Source organism: Episyrphus balteatus, chromosome 1 (assembly GCF_945859705.1).
Source record: "Episyrphus balteatus chromosome 1, idEpiBalt1.1, whole genome shotgun sequence".
Taxonomy (NCBI): domain Eukaryota; kingdom Metazoa; phylum Arthropoda; class Insecta; order Diptera; family Syrphidae; genus Episyrphus; species Episyrphus balteatus.
Window position 1 is genome coordinate 173,725,710 of NC_079134.1, and position 19,209 is coordinate 173,744,918.

Sequence of the window (19,209 nt, forward strand, 5' to 3'; positions counted from 1 at the left end):
CTAAAAAAATTCCTTTTTGGCACTATTATTTTTATAAAAGACTGAACTAGAGGGTAAGGGTAAAGTGCTCGACTGACAGGCATATCAATTTCCGGCATTAACCATTTTTTTTTTATATTTTCAAAAAAAAAAAAAAATTTTTTACCTTTTTTTATTTTTCTTGAAAATAACCAAAATTTTAAAAAACTGACTTGATGCATTTTTTTGCAATAATAAATCATATAAAATGATAATACAGGTGTTTTATTAAAAAAAAAATGGTCATTATATTTTTGACCGCACTTTGTATGGGAGGTGACCCACTGTGCAGTGCAATAAATATGTGAAAACAATCATTTAAAAAAAAATCGTTAAAAGGACATTAAACAGATAGAAAATGTGAGTATGAACTAATCTCTGATTGGTCAGTTGTCATAATTCCAATTTTCGAAATCATTCTTCGGCAATTTAATTGGAAATTTAATCAAGAAAAAAACTCTTAAAATCAAGAATCGTTTCAGAAAAGAAATTGACTGAACATCAAATCTTAATGTGTCCTGAATGTTCCTTTTCTTTAGAATACTTGCATTTTTGGATCTCTTTTCGGACAAAAATCCAATTTTGTTTTTATTAATTTTTATTGTTTTTTATATACATAATTTCAATTTAGGAAAATTTCAATAAAATTTTATCTGAACTGTTCATTCTTCTTCTTCTATAAAAGATTTTGATATATTTGCATCAACAAATTTTAGCGATCTATTCTGCGAGCACTGTGTTCGATCTTTCTTCTCTTTTAAAGTTTTGATGAATATAGGATTTCTGTTAGAATGAAATAAAAATACAAGTACATTATAAACTAAATAGTTTAAGAAAAAAAAAAAAAATTAAAAAAAGTTACTTTGTTCTCATAATAAAAGCATTAATTTCTTCTTCAGTTTTCGTCACATCTCCAATGTATGGATTTGCTTTAATGTATTGATTACGTTTTAAAAGAACTTCAATTTTGAATTCCTCGTCTAATGTCAAACCACATCCTTGACAATAGATTTGTTGAATTGTATGGTTTTTCTTTAAAGCATCAATAAGACCAGTTCCATTCATTTGTACTGCAATTATGTACAACTCAACCAAATGTGAGTTATTTTTCACCAGCTTAACAATTCCAGAAGTTCCAACTTCCGAACATTGTATTCCTGATAATTTAAGTACTTTCAAATATTCATAAGATTCTAGGGTTTTTGTTAAAACATAGAGACTTTCATCATTAAAGGGATTATTTGATAAACATAGGTACTCTAGATGAGAAGAACTGGCTTGAAGCCCTTTTGAAAGATATTCAATAACTTCTTGTTTAAAATAGTTTCCGGAAAGATCTAGATGTTTTAGGGATTTTGTTGAGACTAAATATTCATATAACGATTCTCCACAATCGTCATTTAATTGACAAAAATAAAACTCCAAGTATTCTACAGATATCCACTGCAATCCATCGAGGATTGTAGAAAGCTTAACACTATCCATGCGACTCCGGCGAAGCTTGAAAATTTGTAAATTCTTTAATTCCGAAATTCCTCTAAATAGAGAAATCATTATCTTCGACATCTCAGAGGTCTTAAACTATAGAAAAACGTACCTTGCCAAATTCTGCATATCAAGGTATGAAAAATTGAAATATCTTGTATGATAGTTGCAACTCAATTTTGGTGGCAGAATCTCTATTGTTAACGAGTTTAAATGGACTAGAGTTCTCAAGACACTAAGGTCTACATGGTGGCAATCTTGAAAGGGAAATTCGTATTTTGATTCACTTGTTTCGTTCGTTACTGAAACAGAATCCTTAATTTCTTCTTCACTTGCAGAAATTGTTGATCTTGAAAATTTACTTGAAACTTCTTGATGTTTCTTTTCAAAAGACGTATCACGCATTGCTTGAAGTTGATTAATTTTCAATTCGGTAACAAAAGGTGAAACGATTTTTGTAATATTTTCCATTTCTTCAGGAATCCAAAGTTCAAATGGTGTATTTTCGATCAAATCAGCATATTTAATTGATAGAGATAAATTCTTCCAGGAGACATCTTTTTGTTTTGACTTTGCTTTGATTAACATTTTATCAGTACAAATTGTCATTGTTTGATCAGATGATTGATAAATACAAAATGCTGTGTGCAAAGGAGCATCATCTTTTGGTATTTGTCTGAAGTCCATTTTGAGTTTGTGATAAAGAAATATACAGAAATCTTAAAGTCAGAAAATAAAACTGAATTTTAAATCATGAGTACATTTTTTCTTAGCTTATTTATGGAGCTTTTTATGCGGTTAAGAGCTGTTAAAAAGTTTCTCGCATATGTCCATAAAATATTTTTATTATGATTGCCATAATGGTTTTACTTCGGTATTCACTAATACTCCTCAGTTTTAAATGGACTGATAAAAGGATTCGGAAGCCATGTTCCTGTGTATTTATCTAATACGCCGGAAATGTGTGATAGCTAGAATTTTTACATTTCCTAGGAAATGTATACAAAGGTGAGTCATTTTAAGGAATTTGTAAATAATTATTTATTTGTATAAAATTACTAAATGTGGTTAAGAAATTTGGAAAGTTGCAGGTGGCATCATGGCTCCCCCTAATTTCAATCATTTCACACAGCCTATTAATTGAAACCGCTATATGAATTTATTTTATTTCTTTTTTTTAGTATTTCTAAAACGCAGAACTTTTATCAATAAGCCGTTTTATTCTTCAAAAATAAAAATAAAACTTCTACTTTCAAAACGAGAGCTCTATAAAAAAAATAAATCAATGAATTGTCAATATGGATAAATCAACAAATTTCTATAGAAACTGGAAGAATTTTTGTTATCTTTTTTCTGACAAGTGATATCAACCAAAAATACTGACTCGTCCCTTAGTGAAATTGTGCAATAGTTTTCTTTAAAGAATTCTTTTTTATTTTTAAAAGTTTTTGTCTGTCAAATAAAAAAAAAAAATAACTTAATAAACCACAACTGTCTTCATGGAACCATCAAAAAGTGTAACCAAAATGAACCGAGATAGGAAGAGAATGTCGGTAAGTTTTTTTTTATAAATATATTCCACAATATTCCTTCATGAAGAGCTACATACATAACTATTGAATATTAATGAATAAACGATAGTTAAAATGTTTATTGCATATTTTAATTGTAACTTTCATGACTATAAAAACAAAAGAAATGTTCAGGAAATGCATGAGGATATTATGTCAATTAAATTGGGTGATTGATTTTATTCAATTAAATTTTTATTAATTGAAAATACACGAAAACATAACCATGGTTACCTTTGAATATTTAAGCTATATAATGTAAGAAAAATCACAACAAAAACATTACTGTTAAAAAAAGAGCCAAGTTCTCCTATGTTGAAATTATGCTAGCACAAAAAGTACTGAAATGTAAAAGTGTACAAAGTTCTAAAGCTTGGCTTTAAATTTGTATAAATAAAATTTTGGTTGTTAACTTGTCAATTTAACTTTAAATTACCGATTTTTAAAGCTATTTGAAAAATTGCCAAGTGAACAACCAAAATTTTATTTTTATTTATTTGTATAAACTACCAGCTCTACCATTCTACTAAATTTCAAGATTCTACGATAGTCCGAAGTGCTCTATAATAATTGATGAAAATTCGGCGAAAATGGGCGGTTACCACGCCCCCTGAATTGAAAATCTCAAATTTTTTCCTTTGTATACACCACAAGTCCTATCACCATGTAAAATTTCAAGTTTCTACGATAGCGGGAAGTTCTCCATAATTTTGATGATCTGTCAGTGAGTCAGTTACGGTTTTCGCGATTTTTGAAGTCCTATATCTCAGAAACTACTCATTGTAAGAAGCTGAAATTTTGTGAGGAATTTGGGTTCGGCCAGCTCAACAAATGTAGTGAGTCTGAAATTTCTGGCATATTTGGTGTGGAAGTTAGAGGGGGTCGAAAATGGCCTGAGTTGTTTCCTGTAAATAAGGGTGTAGTGCCAAAGTTGCTAGAGAACTTGGCTGGGCACTACCGTGCCCCTTGATTTATGTATTTTAATTTGATGCTCGTAATATAATGATTTTGTCTCGAAAACTGACCTTGGGGCACTTCGTCAGTTGGGGGTGTGTTCAATTTTTTTCCTCAAGTCCATATTAAAAGTACTTGTGTCCCCTAGAATCAAAAACAATCTATTCCACTTTTTGTGAAAAATGAGTTAGAAACGCAGTTTATCTCAATTTTTCAACCTCTTTCTTTAAGTGTGGTTGAGCACTTTCAAAGTCAACTTGTTCCAGAGTTATACTTTATAGAAATATTACAGTTTGAATCAAAACGAATGTATTCCACATTCTTCACATTTTTTGAGAATCAAAACAACACTACTCCTGATATAAAGCAAAATATTTCTTTTGCTAGGTTTCAAAAGAAAACTATTCCTATGCATGACTTTCAAAACACTTCTATTCCAAAATTAATTATTAAATATTTTCGGAACGCGTTGGGTGACCACAGTCAGTATAAAATCAAAAGTACATGTTTAATTCGACTCAGAAGTTGTTTTTTTTAATAAAGTGGGAAAAAGTGCTTCGGAACGTTTTTTTTAAATAACTCAATTAAAGAAAAAGTGGAATAGATTGTTTTTGATTCTAGGGGACATTTGTATGATAAGGGTCTCTTGAGAATTCCTTTTTTTTAGCTCAAACAAGAAATAAATGAAAGTAAATAACCTTTGTTCGATTGTACTTGTAGGTACAATAGGAATACAGCTTCTAAGATGCGGCAAATATGGTTTTGTCCCAGGGTGTCAAATTTTACTATGCCTTTTTCACTTTTAAATTAATGTTGGTGCTATTTCCGGTTAAATTATTATTGTCGAAAAAGTCGCAAAAGAGGTGAATTCCATCGAAAGAAGTTAATTAATGACATACACCAAACGAAGAAGAACTATCTTTAATGGCTGAACGAAAAGAAATTTAATTTAAGTTTACAAAGTTTACACAAAATTATTCTTCGATATCGCGAACAGTTTTCAAAAAAGGGTTTCTTATAATTCTTTGGGTCGATGCATACATATATCTGTTTTCTGATTCTACAGAAAACTTACCCATTCGTGCGGTGACGCTGCGGAAAAAAAACTAGCAGATTCCCAAAACGCAGCACCGCAGTGTCACACCACGAGTTGCAAATTGACGCTACTTCACCGCACCGCACTTTTGTATGATTCCTGTAGAATTAAAGTAGGTGGCCACATGATTATGACTATGACCGATGAAAGATTTCAATTGTCACTAATTCTTTAACTAGAACGCTAAAAACTAATTTAATTTTGTTTTTTCTGTACAGTACAGTATTGTTACGGTTGTATAAAACATTATGCCACTACGAGTTTTTTTTTAAGGAAGCAACGTCAAAAAAATTGATGACGATTTTTGCAATATTTAGTGTGTTTTCGTTTTGTTGCAAAAAGCCTTTATTCTTTCGGGAACTTTGTTGTCCCGTGCTTGTAATGATTCAGCCACTCACCACTAAGCTTTTCCACCAGTTGGTATTTCGCTAAGAATCCCCAAAGAGCGTTATTTGTGGAATTCATCCCCGGAATTCATCCCCTGTTTATTCTTTAATTTTTCTTACTTAGAAAGGACGTGACACTCATAGCGTTGTAGTAGAAAGCCGTAATAATAATAACTGTACAGAAAAAAATAAAATATAAAATCATTTTTATCAAAAAAACAAAACCGATTTCCATGATTCCAAACGGGGTTTTATGGTTTTTCTAATAGGTCCTATGGCTTAAACTGAACGAAATTAAAATGGGACCACATTGCAGCCACAATTATCAAAATTGATTAACTCTGTCTAAAGTTATGCGGTAACAAACATAAAAAAAAAAAAAACAGACGAATTGAATACCTCCTCCTTTTTGGAAGTCGGTAAAAATTATTTTAAAGCGTCACAAATTTTTGAAAATTTTCATCGGTCATAATCATGTGGCGGCAAGAAAAACGCATGTGTGTTTCAGCCCCTTTATGGGTCTGCCACACCATTTAAGATTTTTCGAAATTGGGAAAAGAAGAGAATTTTTAAGATTGAAATTTATATATAAAACATTTTTGACGCTTCTAAAGCGAGATTTTTATAATTTATGTACAAATTCAGTACAAACCCATCCGTTCTGATGATTTTACCGAATGCAAAAATAACCAAAATTGGATAAATGAACTATATGATAACAACTAAGTAACTAAAAAGTTAAATTTATGTATTTTCAATGCAAAATTTACTTGTTTTTTTTTTTAAATCTTCATCAAATATTGGCCAAGAATTTGGTATGAATATTTCGCTTGCTCTGAGAACCAAGAATCAGAAAATATTAACAAAATTTTGGGTATTTCTTTTTAAGGGTTTATTTTTTTGACATTTTTGTCTTCCTTTTCTTCACTTTTTCAATATGTTTAACTGTATCAGATACATAACTTACCTCTTCTTCACAAGTGTAGATACGAGTATAATGAACAAAAGGGTGTTTTTTTTTATACATTCAAGTGTTTGGGTCCATATTGGTTTAAGTTAAACAAATTGGCTTAAACATTCATTTAAAAAAAAAACCTTTTTCAAAATAAGTATACATTTTAAACTTCTGGTTAAATATTAAAAAAAAAAACTTTAGGTAGTTACCTACATTGCTGAAAATTATGATGCAATTTTCTTTCTGGTAAAAGCAGTCTGTTTTTTATCTAAGTTACTTACTAAAAAAGCTTTGAAAATTTACTAAATTGTTTAAAATTATACCGCCATATTGAATCGAACATGCTTTCGGAATAGCTTGAAAACTCGGAATTCAAAGCGTTAGAAAAATTTGTTCAGTTGGTCCAGAGTCAGAATTTCAAAATCCGAAATCAGTAGTAGGAAATATTAGTTTAAGGAGGGTATTGAAATTTCACCTGCGAGGAAGGGAAGTGGGTTAAATTTTTTTTGCTACATGCAAAAACTTTTTGATTATAATTCTAGACATTAAAAAACTCATTTCTCTTTTTTCTTAAATCACATTAAATTTAAATTGTCTTAGTTACAATGGCACATACCAACTTGATTAACTATAAAGTAATCTTGATTTTTATAGTTACTCGTCATGGCATCTTGCAAAAAAATCATTCTACTTAAAAATAGATTTCAAACTCATCATCAAAAGAAAGAAAGAATAAGAGAAATGAAAAGGTGCCCACAAAAATAGCTTTCATTAACCTCTTTTTTTTTCATTTATAATTTCATATGCACGTCATAAATGTCATAAATGCCATCAAACATACATCATCGTTTATCATAATAGCATGTCACCATAAATTTAATTAATTCAACTTTCACTATCTCTATTATTTTCGATATTTACAGGCATCGCCCCTGGCGCTGGCAACAAAATCCTTTTCTTCAAAAACGGTGGTATGCTTTTTGCTAACTCGGAAGGGCCTTGGGTTCCGCTTCCGTTTTTTATTTTTTTCCTTTTTTTTTTTCAATTCATACGTGCACTTGTCGGTTTTGTATGTAGTTAGCATTGAAACTTTGTTTATATCCTTTCTGCAAAGACGTTCAAGAACAACTCCTTTCATGATGATATCCTGTGATTTTTTTTTTATTTTCTATGTTCGTTGTTGTTTCTGGTTAAATTCAAAAATATCAAAGGTCTTTCTTTTATGTCAGTATGGTTGCTGGTTAAAGAGTTAACTGTACTCAACTCATAGTCAGTTGTTCATTAACAGAGTTTGAAAAAGGATGTGGAAACTGGTGAATGCAGTCGCGGTACATAAATCTAGTTTTGATATTATTGTAGTTGATTTGTGGTTTATTGTTTTTTTTTTGTTGAGAGTTGTTTTTGTTTTTAATTTGTAGATAAATTGTACATAAATTAATGTTAATTGTTTTCCTGTTTCAGTTGTAGTTGAAAATAAAACTTCTTGTAAATAATAATAATGAGTTCGGCTAAAAGTGAGGAAATTACTAATTTTGAAAATACATTCTCAAATGATGATGAGTGTTGTGATGGTGTGAGTTCTAAGGTAGATTAAGAGACTTAACAGACAATTAGTTTTTCTTTTGCATGTGTTTTTTGAAAAACTCTCTACCTAGTCTTATTTTCAAAATATTAATAGACGTGTTTCAGATAACTTCAAAATAAAAATGGATACATTACAAATTGATAAAATGGTAAGTACATTCTTCTATCCAAAGCTTTAGCAAGGATCGCTCTAAATACCATTTTAATCTTGGTGGTATATTGGTTTATTGCCAAAATAAAATCTTCTATAAAAACTTAGGAAATTTCTTCAGCAAGGATTGAATTGTTAAAACAAAATATTTAAACTTTTTCTGAATAAATTCTTCTTCTTAAAATTTAAATCGATTCATTAAAAGAAACGGTAAACAACTGATAGTCTAAGAGCCCACAGCAAATTTTGGGAGTGGAGGTATAACCAAAATGTGAGTATGCAGTTTTATAGCCTTGTGCATTCTAAAATCGAATTCAAAAGTCTGGCAGCTTTAAATCGCGGCATTATATGGTTTTTAAGGGGTTAAATATCGCGAGTTTTCCAACTATTGTGAGTAGGCTAAATTAATACAAAATCACATTCTAAAAATAAGGGCTGATGCTCTGTCATTTCCCCTAAGCCTGAATACCTCAAACTTGATGATGCGACAAATAGAACTTAAGATATAAGCTTTTTTAACTAACCATATCGGCTCTATTCTTGGAGAGTTCTGAATTCAAAAAAAACAAACAAGAAATAAAACAGAAAACTCTCCAAAACAACGCCGCTTAAACAGCTAATATCATGAGTTCTATTGATCGCATCGTCAAGATTGATGTCTTCAGGTCTAGGGAAAATGGCAGAGCATCAGTCCTTATTTTTAGAATGTGTTTTTGTGGTAATTTAGCTTTTTCACAATAATTGGAAAACTCGCGATATTTAACCCCATAAAAACCATATAATGCCGCGATTTAAAGCTGCCAGACTTTTGAATTCGATTTTAGAATGCACAAGGCTATAAAACTGCATACTCACATTTTAGTTATACCTCCACTCCAAAAAATTTGCTGTGGGCTCTCGGTCTATGAATATTCAAAGAAATATTAAGTTTTCTTGATATCTGCATAATTGCATTGAACAAATAAATAGCAACCAATTTTTGCGACTTGACCTCAAAGGATATCTGTAGTGTACCAAGTTTATAAAAGTATAATTTTCTCAAAAACTCCTTTAACTATGTATTTAAATAAAACAAAATTAAAGCGTGAGTTTTTTGGACAAGGCCTATATTCTAATAAAAAAGTTTTTTTTTCGAAAGTCATTATTAACGGTACCTGTCATAGAATCGTGTGTTTTTTTTTAACTCTGATTTTCTCTCAAACGACTAATTAAATTTAAAAAAATTTTTTACAAAAGCATTTATAGAGTTTTAGTATAAATCAAAAATGAAATTTTGAAAAAATAAATTTTTGGATCTCTAAAAAAATGTTGATTTTTTTTTTTTTGAAAATCAAGTTTTCGAAAACGGCTCATTGCATTTTTTTTAAAACTTCGGTTTTAGGTGTTAATCTATTTTCACTCAGAGTGAGCCGAATACTCATTGAAATTTTAGCATTTGTTTTCTTGGTTTAACTTTCTTCATCGAAATTTCGTATACAGAAACGGTTCTGGAGCCCTATTTAATTTTTTTTAAAAATAATTCAAGAGTCCAGCAATATCTGCAATCCGCTTGCTTAAATAAAATGTGTTTTTAGTTCCAAGTTGTATGGAGAACAAAATTTTAAATTGCGTTTTTCTCGGAACGTGTTGGAATGGACTTATGCTGTTTTTCTCCTGGGGTCTGTTTCAGAGCTTACTAAATCAACTACATCAGCTACATTTACTCAAAAATCAATAGTTTAGTTCGATTTAACGTCGGAAAATACTTTTTGTTATGGTAAAAAGTGCAAATGTTCAAAAAACTTTTTCGGGAAGTCCACCAGGCCACCGCAATTAATGATTAAAGTCATTGGTGTAACTGATGTACCTAAACAATGTATTAAGCTGTGAAATAGGCCCAAGGACCCTTCAATTAAAAAAAAATTCAAAAACCTCAATTTTTGATTTTTCGAAAATATGTATTTCTGCAAATTAATAATATATGAAGACCTCGAAGCTAATAAAATATTTGGAGCCTCTGTGGTTTTAATGGTGTCCAAAATATACCTTTAATTCTATTTATTATCTAATATTCAAGAACTTTGTCCTTTTCCAAAGGTTGAAAAGCGTATTAAAACTGCTTTTGTCGATCCGCTTATTTGAATTAATAAATAAAAAAAAGACACTGAAAAAAAATAGATAATAGAGTTGGGGGCAAATATGAACCATCAATCATATTTTTACTTGAATCACAATAATCAGTATTTTTTCAAACTCAATACGTGCAAAGAATGTAGGTTAAATTTAGTATAAGAAAGGCACGGATTTGCTTTGCAAGTGTGCAGCAAAAACTCAGTAAATTTTGTTTCATTGTATTTTTTAGGGCTTTAAAAAAGTCATTAATTTGCTTTAATCATTCTGATAACTTTTTTTCATTTAACCCAGTAATATTTTATTAATTTGGTCCATATATTGTCCTCCCATATGATTAACCGAATTAACCGTAGCAGATGTCTAGCAAAAAAATTCTTGCAACTCGATTTCTTTGTAAAATCACAAAAACTGGTGGTCCATATTACCCGCATGGTCCATATAAAATTTGTATAGGTACACCATTCTTACAGTTTTACGAAAGAAATGATAGAAATCTATCAACCACTCAGTTGAGTGTTGAAGGATTGCGAATGCTAAACATTAAAAACTATTTATCTCAACAAATTTGTCCTTGTCAGAATGGTAAGTGAATAGAGTATAAATAAGATTAAAGGCTATGCATGAGCATGATTTCTTGTAAATATATTAATGCAAAATCTTAAATTTGTTTAATGCAAAAACTATGCAAAAAAAATATAAATTCCCAAGTCTCCATTTTAAAAACCACTTATTCACATTAAAGTTAATCTAATTCCAAGCACATTTCATGCAAATTTTATATAAAACTTGAACTACCTATTTACCATGAAATTTAAAACTAATTTTGTTAGCTCGGCAAACAACAATCACAATCTAAGCTTAAAGTTGGAGCTGGAGGTGATGATGGCAATGCTGCAGAAGATTTCGATGCATGGATGAAATCTCGTCAACTTCTTAAACCAGAAGATCAACTTGATCTAACTGAAGCTGAATTGGGAGAGGAAATAACAAAAGTCCTTACACCAACTAATACCAATGTTGTTGAGAATTTAGTTGCATACAGTTTCAAGGAGAAAGCTTTTGTTCCGGTAAAACTTTCATTTTCATTTTGATTTGAAAAATTGCAAAATCGCAAAACAAAAAATCAATTTATAAATAGCTTCCTCTTGAAGGTAGCGTTGTGAATATTTTCAGCTTTGAGGGAACTTGCTTGCACGTTGAATCAGAGGAGGCACAAAAACAAATCGAAGAATATGGTGATGCCGGTATGTAGATATGTGATGAAAATGATGACAACTTGTCAGCAACTATACAACACTTTTCAATTTTTATTTTCTATTTTTTAATCCTTTTCATCATTTGCATGATTGCATGTTAAATTGCTACTTTGCATGACAATTATCCTATTTTTCGGAAAAAAAAAACAAAACCAATTCCCTCCAAACAAGGTTACGCAATTCCACCTCCGAAGGCTGCCAAATCAGTTGCCATAAATGAGGATGCCCTCGCCGCTCAAAGATCGACTATGGGATCAACTGGAGACTCTGAAGGTGGGGGTGGTGATGAAGAACCTGCTGTTGAAGAAACTGAAGACGAAGGTGGCGAGGGTGAGGAAGTTATTGGCGAAGGTGAGGGTGAGGTGGAAGGCGAAGAAGCAGGTGATGCTGGCGATGGGGATGCAGTTGCAAAAGGTAAATTTTTGTTTACATTAAATCGTTGACATTAAAAACTATAAATATCAACACAATTGTAAATATCCACATCTTATAACTTTTTTTGTGCGTGTAAAAATAAGCCTTAAACCTTAATTTATTATGTTTTTTGTGTGTTTGAGAGCTGAACTTGATTTTATACAAATTCATTTTTAAAAATTAAAACCATCATTTGAGGACATCAAAATTTATTCAAAAGTTCAAAAATGATAAATTGACTTCTCTTCTTGATTCAGGACTGAAAATGGATTACAATATCAGTTGGTTAGGGTAAAGTCGATTGTAAATTGATGAAAAAATCTTCTTTATAGAATTGATGTGGATCTCTTTTATTGTGAAATTTTATTTTTCCGGGTAGAATCTTGTTCAAGTGAAACTCACAAAAACGGAACATAGACCGACCGATAAAAATACTCTTCCCGACCACCTTCATAATTGTCTCCATTCCTCTGTTTTCCGAAAATATGTACTACCAATTTCCATAAATGCAACAAATATGCTTCCAAATCATTCTTCTTAAAGTAGTTCAGTCAATGGAAAAAAAATCTGAAAAAAGATATGACGTCAGCTTAACTTGGATGCAGCATTGAAGAAAGGTTTCTTCTAAGTATAAATCTCAATATCTCGAGAACGACTTGTCGCACAGAAAATTTTTGGAGTTGAGGTCACTTGAACTTATATTGAATTATATTCAATCACTCCACTTAAAATAAAAATAACTTTAATAATTTTTTATTATTTTTGTTATTTTTTTCTTCGTTATTATATAAGCCTGACCACGGGCATACATTTTCTAAGTGTCTGAATTTAAACAAATTCCCTTAGAATATTATAATTCACAGTATATTCATGCTGTGAGTTTTATATAGTGTCGGTAAACATCGACCAAAATAAGGCGTCTTAGTAAGGGTACGACAAATCTAACTGATGAGCCCACTGTCGTACCTGGGCGAAACGCTTTATAAATTTTTGGTGTTGAGGTCACTTGAACTTATATTGAAAAATATGTTTCTTAATTTCTCTCAAACATCTACGCAATAGGTAAGATCGCTCTCTTTTTTTTGTAAAAAAATCACCTAGATTCTTCATAAAGCAAAAAATTGGCTGATCACTTTTAGTGAAACAATAAACATACATTTGTGTTTTGTTAGTAAGTTTTTAATTTGTTTTCATCCAGGGCCCACCAATCAATCCACATTCACATATAGCGAAATTATACCATAATATCTACTTTTGTAAGTCCTAAGGTTTGCGAATTTCTGCAGCAAATTTAAACAAAAAATTTCGGGAGGGGTTGCAAAACGATAATCACTCTTTTAAAACGATAATCACTTTTTTTTAGTCGATATCGTTTTGCGACTAAAAAGATTGCGCTTATAGAAGATTGCCAAACAGGGCCCTATTTCATAAAACTATTAGTGTTGTACTTGTAGACTTGTAGTTACAAGCACAAATAAAGTATGGAGTTGTAGTTTTCTGTTTCATAAAAATTTTCATTTATTTGTAGTCTGGCAAATTCAAACTATTTTGCTTCTAAAAAAACTACAAGTGTAACTAGGGTAACAAAAATAAACAAATAATAAACAAATATTCGAACTTTTTGTAGCAGCAGCGAGAGACGAAATATTATGAGGAATATTTGTGAAATATAATGAACATTATTGGCCTTAAAAGCTAAAAGCTTGATTTTTAAAGGTTGGTTTTCGGTAGATTATGGTCTTAACATTTAGTTTAAATAATATACTATAGAAAAATCTATGTTCTTGAAAAAAAAAGTAATGAAATAGAGTTTTAAAGATGAATTATAGTTGCAAAATGTGAAATTACTTTGAACTAAAACATTGATGCACTAAATATTCAGTGTAGTACGCCAAATTTAATAAAAATCGTTAAATACATTATCAATAAATTTGCAATGCCATATCTCTCAATTTTATATGGGATGTATGCGTTTTAGAGGGAATATAAGAAAAATAAAGGGAAAGGATGTTAGAGATTACGAAACATTAAAATAAACTAAGAGGCCACTATAATTTTTGTAAAATTATTGGTATTTTTGGAAGGATCTTTGAATTGTATGCATGAGATCTGCAAGCGTTGCAGTCTCTTTAGTGGGGGCATATAGGAATCCGAGTGCAGTATTTTTAATTTATTGAGATTCAATAAAAACGTTGAATCCTTCTTACTTTACCTTTTAAAAAGTTAAGTTCAAGTTGTTTTATCCTTTAAACCCCAAATACCTACAATCGAAAGCTTCTATTTTGAGTGAATATTGCAGAAAGATAAATACATAAAGATTTCAAAGTCAAGTCTTTTTGACAATTAGAAAAAAAAATATTAATTGTAGTGCCAACTACTTTTGGTATCACAACAAATAAAAAGACTGAATTGTTATTGAACTTTAACTACCAAATAAAGTACATTAGCGCTTCATTAAGGAACAACAAAACTAGTACATTTCTTTCTATTAATGACACCCAAAAATTGCTGTGAACTCTTGATTATAATGCTTTATCATTTTAATTCGATTTAAGTGATATAACATTATTTGTATGAAATACATTCAAAGCCCAAAGACCCAACGTTAGACACCATACTTTTTTTTACAAGTCTTTCTTCTCTTGTAGAAAAATCGCTTGTAGTTACAAGTCTATCGCAAATAAAAAATTTTCAGATACTTTTATGAAACAGAAATATTCGCCGCACTTGTAAATTTTACTTGTAGCTACAAGTCTACGATACTTGTTGTTATTAGTCTTTATGAAACAGAAATTTGCTGATAATTTACAAGCTACAAGTAAATTCACAAATAACTATTAGTCTTGTAGTTTGATGAAATAGGGCCCAGATCTCGTTTTTGGGGGTATTTATACGTTTTTGGAGGCAATGTAGGTAGCTACACGGAGAAAACAGGCCACCTAAAAATAAGCAGATGCCACCTTAAACTAAGCGGATTTCTGCATGGTTTTTTATCAAGATGACTTTCGTCTTAAATTAAAGCGACAAATAATCTTAATTTCTTGAATGCGAAATTTTGAAAGAAATCCACCTTAATTTAAGTGGGAGATCATTTTATTTTTCCATATTTTAAGACAGTCTTGTAAGAAGTAATTTTTATATATTCTATTTGTTGAAAACTTCATTCATCTTCGGCAAATACAAAATTTTGTATTCTTTATCAAGATGACTTTAATCTTTAATAGATTAAAAAACAAAAACAAGGAAACGTCACGTACAGACAACAAATTCAACTAAGAAATTGTATGGAGAAAATTAGACCTTAGACAAATATTATAGGCCTACACTTATGGTTAATTTTTTAAATTAAGTAAAAAAAAAAAATTTTTATTTAATTATTTTTAATTCACTAGCTGTACAATTTGGGATTTTGAAAACAAATTAAATTAATTTCGAATAAGGTTTTTTTTTATTATAAACAAAATCAAGTTTCGCTATTTTAATTACTTAAAATGTGTGTCATCACATAATTTCTTTTCAACAAGTTCATGAATGCCCTTGCAATTATTTACAATTTTCTTAAATACAATTTTTGTCAAGAAATTGCATAGAAATAACTCTTTACACTTTTTTTTTTAACTGGAAGTTACAATTTTCTTAAAGAAAAACAATTGCTCTAAATTATCATTAATTTGTTCATTGTTTTGGGGAGAAGTGGTTACATTGAAACAAACCATGATTGAAGGAAACTGCGTTCCAGGGTTAACAAATTCTCTAAACATAAATAAATACAAAAAACAAAAAAAAAACAAATTGTAACCTCCAAACGAAAAACATCTTATATTATAAATTAATCTAGTATATTTTGTGTGGTCTAAATTTATAAAAATATTACAGAAGTGCCTGGATCTGCTGGTGGTGGAACAAAAAAACGTAAATTGATAAATCAATTTAACTTCTGTGAACGTGCTGCATTAACATTCACCAATCCAACAAGGGTAAACAATTACTTCGATATTTTTTTTTTTTTAGGGAACGATATTTCAATTTATTACTTCTATTTTAGTGTGTGGAGACTCAAACCATTCCACCACCCAGATCAACATTTGGTAGCAATGTCCTTCAATGGGTAATTTATGATAGTTACACAGAAGATTTTGCACAGCAACAGAAAGAAAAAGAAAAGGAAAAGAAGGTAAATATCCTTAATTTTGATTGGAGTTAGTTAAATTTTTTTAAATTTTCATTTTGAAGCAAAATGCAGCTTTAAAAAAAGATGCAGAAAAAAGAGATGAACAAAAAGAAGCTGCAGTCGAATTAAATAAGAAATACCTCAAATGTTGGCAAATCCTTGAGCGTATGATCAATCAAAATATTTATCATGATATTGCAAGTGATTATCGATATTGGGAAGATCCTTCGGATGAGTTTCGTGAAGGTGAAGGCACACTACTGCCATTGTGGAAATTTAACTATGAAAAGACTAAGAAAATGAATGTTACCGATGTCATGTTTAATCCAAATTATTATGATCTTTTTGCAGTTTGTTTTGGATCACGTAGGAAAATATTGATAGGTTTTTTTTCCATCCATTAAAAACAAATCTTTTCTTCTTATATTTTAAGATGAATTTATGAAACAACCAGCTGAGGGAGCTATTTGTTTGTTTACCATAAAAAATCCTTCATTTCCAGATTATATAAGTTTGTTCTTTTTGGTTACATATTGCCTTGACAATATTTTCTAAAACATTTTTCTGTTATAGTAATGACTGAAAGTGGTGTCATGTGCTGTGATATTCATCCAAAATACCCATTTCTAGTGGCAATTGGTAAGTTTTTAGCAATGTATTAGGTGCCTTTCACTCAATGAGTACCACAAGGCTGTATCCTTGGACCCCTTTTATTTAATTTTATATTATTTTCTATCATAAATCATATAATTTTTAAAAGTTGTTTTTATTAAATATTTTATTTAGGAATGTATGATGGAAATGTAGCAGTTTATGATCTCAAGGATACATCGAAGGGAGCTCTCTATATGTCTCAAGGTGTGAATGGAAAACACTCGGAAAGTGTTGCTGAGGTATATTGACTTTATTTTGAATAAGCTTTCAATTTTTAAAATGTTCAAAAATTAGTTAAAATGGGGTCCAGATTTGGCTGATGGTGAAATAAACTTCTACACCGCTTCATCAGATGGTCGAGTTTTCAATTGGGTCTTGATGCAACATAAGTTTTCCATCACAGTTATTATAACATTGTTTTTAGACAATGGCACAATCGAAGGTCCTGATGGAACACAAATGCGACTTAAAGGATGTGCCACATGTATGACATTTCACCCTACCCAGCCAGAGATATTTCTCATTGGTACAGAAGAAGGACTTATTTACAAATGTAGCACAGCTTACAGTTCGAAATATCTTATAACATACAATGCACATTATCTCTCGGTTTATCGAATTGACTTCAATAAATTCAATTCGAATATATTTGCATCATGCAGTGGAGATTGGAGAATAAAAATATGGGAAGATATGCGAAGTGAACCATTGTTCATCTTCGATTTGGGATCATGCGTGGGAGATGTTAGATGGGCACCATATTCCAGTACAGTATTTGCAGCAGTAACTTCTGAAGGAAAAGTCTATGTTTTTGATTTGAATGTGAATAAGTATAAGGCGATTTGCATACAAGCGGTTGTTCCAAAAAGAAAGAACAAACTTACAAGATTGGCTTTTAATCAGAAATTACCTTTTATAATTGTTGGAGATGATAAGTAAGTTATAATTTTTTCTTAATCAGAATGCCAATTCACTTTTGTATTTTTAAAATTCTTCCAGAGGTACCACAACTTCTTTAAAACTATCACCTAATTTGCGAGTGATGGTAAAACCACCCAAAAAGCAACTTTATTTGGATCAACAGACACTTCAAATACAAAAACTCGACAGAATACTTTCGTTGGTAAGGGAGTTGCCCGAAGGAGAAGTCATCAAAGATACTACAACAACAGTTCAAAGTTAATTTTTTGTTATTTTGAAGATAAAGGAAATCGTTTTGTATGAAATTGTAAATAATAATAAAAACAAATTTTGGAATATTTTTTAAATATTTATATTGATTAACGAAATACGTTGCACTTCTATCTGTAATCTGCAGTTTATCTGATAAAGTTCTTTTTGCTGAGTTTAAACTTCTCGGAATTTAAGCTTCACTCAGATGATTAATTTGAAGTTATGTAACCAATGAAATTACTAAAATACATTTGTCCACCTGCACGTTGGATTTCAAATCTCACTGGAAAAAAAATTGTGAAAAATTGGTCTGCAAAGTCCGTTTACGAACGATAATTTTACGTGATAACGTCACACGGGTCGTTTGAACGCGACACTACTCGAAGTGTCTTGCACTCCAGATTTTTTGATGCAGAAATGTTCCTTGAAAATCTAATGTTCGTTTGGGTTTCATGGAAAATCGCAAAAAATATTTGCATTCCTTTAAGTTTTTTGGTAAGGAAATTTTTGACTTTCCAAAAAACTTAAAGGAATGCAAATATTTTTTGCGATTTTCCATGAAACCCAAACGAACATTAGATTTTTTTGCATAGAGAATATTCACCAAACATGTTGAATTCATTTTAGGATTTCTCGGAGAAGAGAAGCGATATCAAAAAGATTTAAACAGATTTTGAAAGAAGAAGTTTAGTTCTTTGAGAAACCACCACAAATTTAATTATATAACATTATTACGCAAAAGGACATAACCTCAAAAACTGTTAAAAAAGGGTATTTTTGATTTTCTAACGGTAAAATCTCAAAAACGTGATGTGATAGAATTTTTCTGACTTCGGATTCGTGTTCAACATACGAAAAACCATTAGAAAAGTATACAAAAAAAAAAACTTTTCGATTAGTGAAATCGAATTGGGCAGAAAAAATGAATGGATTTAGATTTGAATATCTGAAGATATAAAAATGATGGCAATTTGATTTAAACGCCGTTAAAAAGAGGAGAGAGATTTTGAGTTTCTACCATTATTATTAACAGAGTTATTAACAAAAACGTGAGTGAAATTAAGCTCTTAAAAAACGAATAGTTTGATAGAAAATTTTAAAAAAGCTTTTTTCTTACTATTTAGACCCCAAGGAACATTTCTGCATCAAAAAATCTGGAGTGCAAGACACTTCGAGTAGTGTCACGTTCAAACGACCCGTGGTCATAAGAGAACATTAATGAAAATAAC

General features: G+C 30.4%; 2 protein-coding genes across 2 annotated transcripts; one reads left to right on the plus strand and one right to left on the minus strand.

Annotated features, from left to right (window-relative positions):
* Positions 1-598: 598 nt before the first annotated feature.
* Positions 599-2,190, minus strand: LOC129912541 (uncharacterized). The gene is made up of 3 exons (XM_055990834.1): positions 1,616-2,190; positions 881-1,555; positions 599-801 (listed from the first exon to the last, which is right to left on the minus strand). The coding sequence occupies exons 1-3, from the start codon at positions 2,188-2,190 to the stop codon at positions 681-683; spliced, it is 1,371 nt and encodes a 456-aa protein (XP_055846809.1). The 3' UTR covers positions 599-680.
* Positions 2,191-7,946: 5,756 nt separating this feature from the next.
* LOC129906608 (dynein intermediate chain 2, ciliary) lies at positions 7,947-18,064 on the plus strand. Its single transcript, XM_055982424.1, has 12 exons — positions 7,947-8,050; positions 11,143-11,379; positions 11,451-11,556; positions 11,740-11,982; positions 15,859-15,959; positions 16,028-16,156; positions 16,216-16,519; positions 16,587-16,664; positions 16,727-16,792; positions 16,940-17,046; positions 17,102-17,742; positions 17,807-18,064. Exons 1-12 carry the CDS (start codon positions 7,964-7,966, stop codon positions 17,988-17,990), a joined length of 2,283 nt encoding a protein of 760 aa, XP_055838399.1. The 5' UTR covers positions 7,947-7,963; the 3' UTR covers positions 17,991-18,064.
* The last annotated feature ends 1,145 nt before the right edge of the window (positions 18,065-19,209 follow it).

Coding starts and splice junctions, on each gene's coding strand:
- LOC129912541 (XM_055990834.1), bottom strand. CDS start 2,190: ATGGACTTCAGACAAATACCAAAAGATGATGCTCCTTTGCACACAGCA. Junction 1,556..1,615: donor GATATGCAGAATTTGGCAAG/GTACGTTTTTCT, acceptor TTCTCTATTTAG/AGGAATTTCGGAATTAAAGA. Junction 802..880: donor GCTTTTATTATGAGAACAAA/GTAACTTTTTTT, acceptor TCATTCTAACAG/AAATCCTATATTCATCAAAA.
- LOC129906608 (XM_055982424.1), top strand. CDS start 7,964: ATGAGTTCGGCTAAAAGTGAGGAAATTACTAATTTTGAAAATACATTC. Junction 11,380..11,450: donor AGGAGAAAGCTTTTGTTCCG/GTAAAACTTTCA, acceptor ATTTATAAATAG/CTTCCTCTTGAAGGTAGCGT. Junction 17,743..17,806: donor ATAATTGTTGGAGATGATAA/GTAAGTTATAAT, acceptor AAATTCTTCCAG/AGGTACCACAACTTCTTTAA.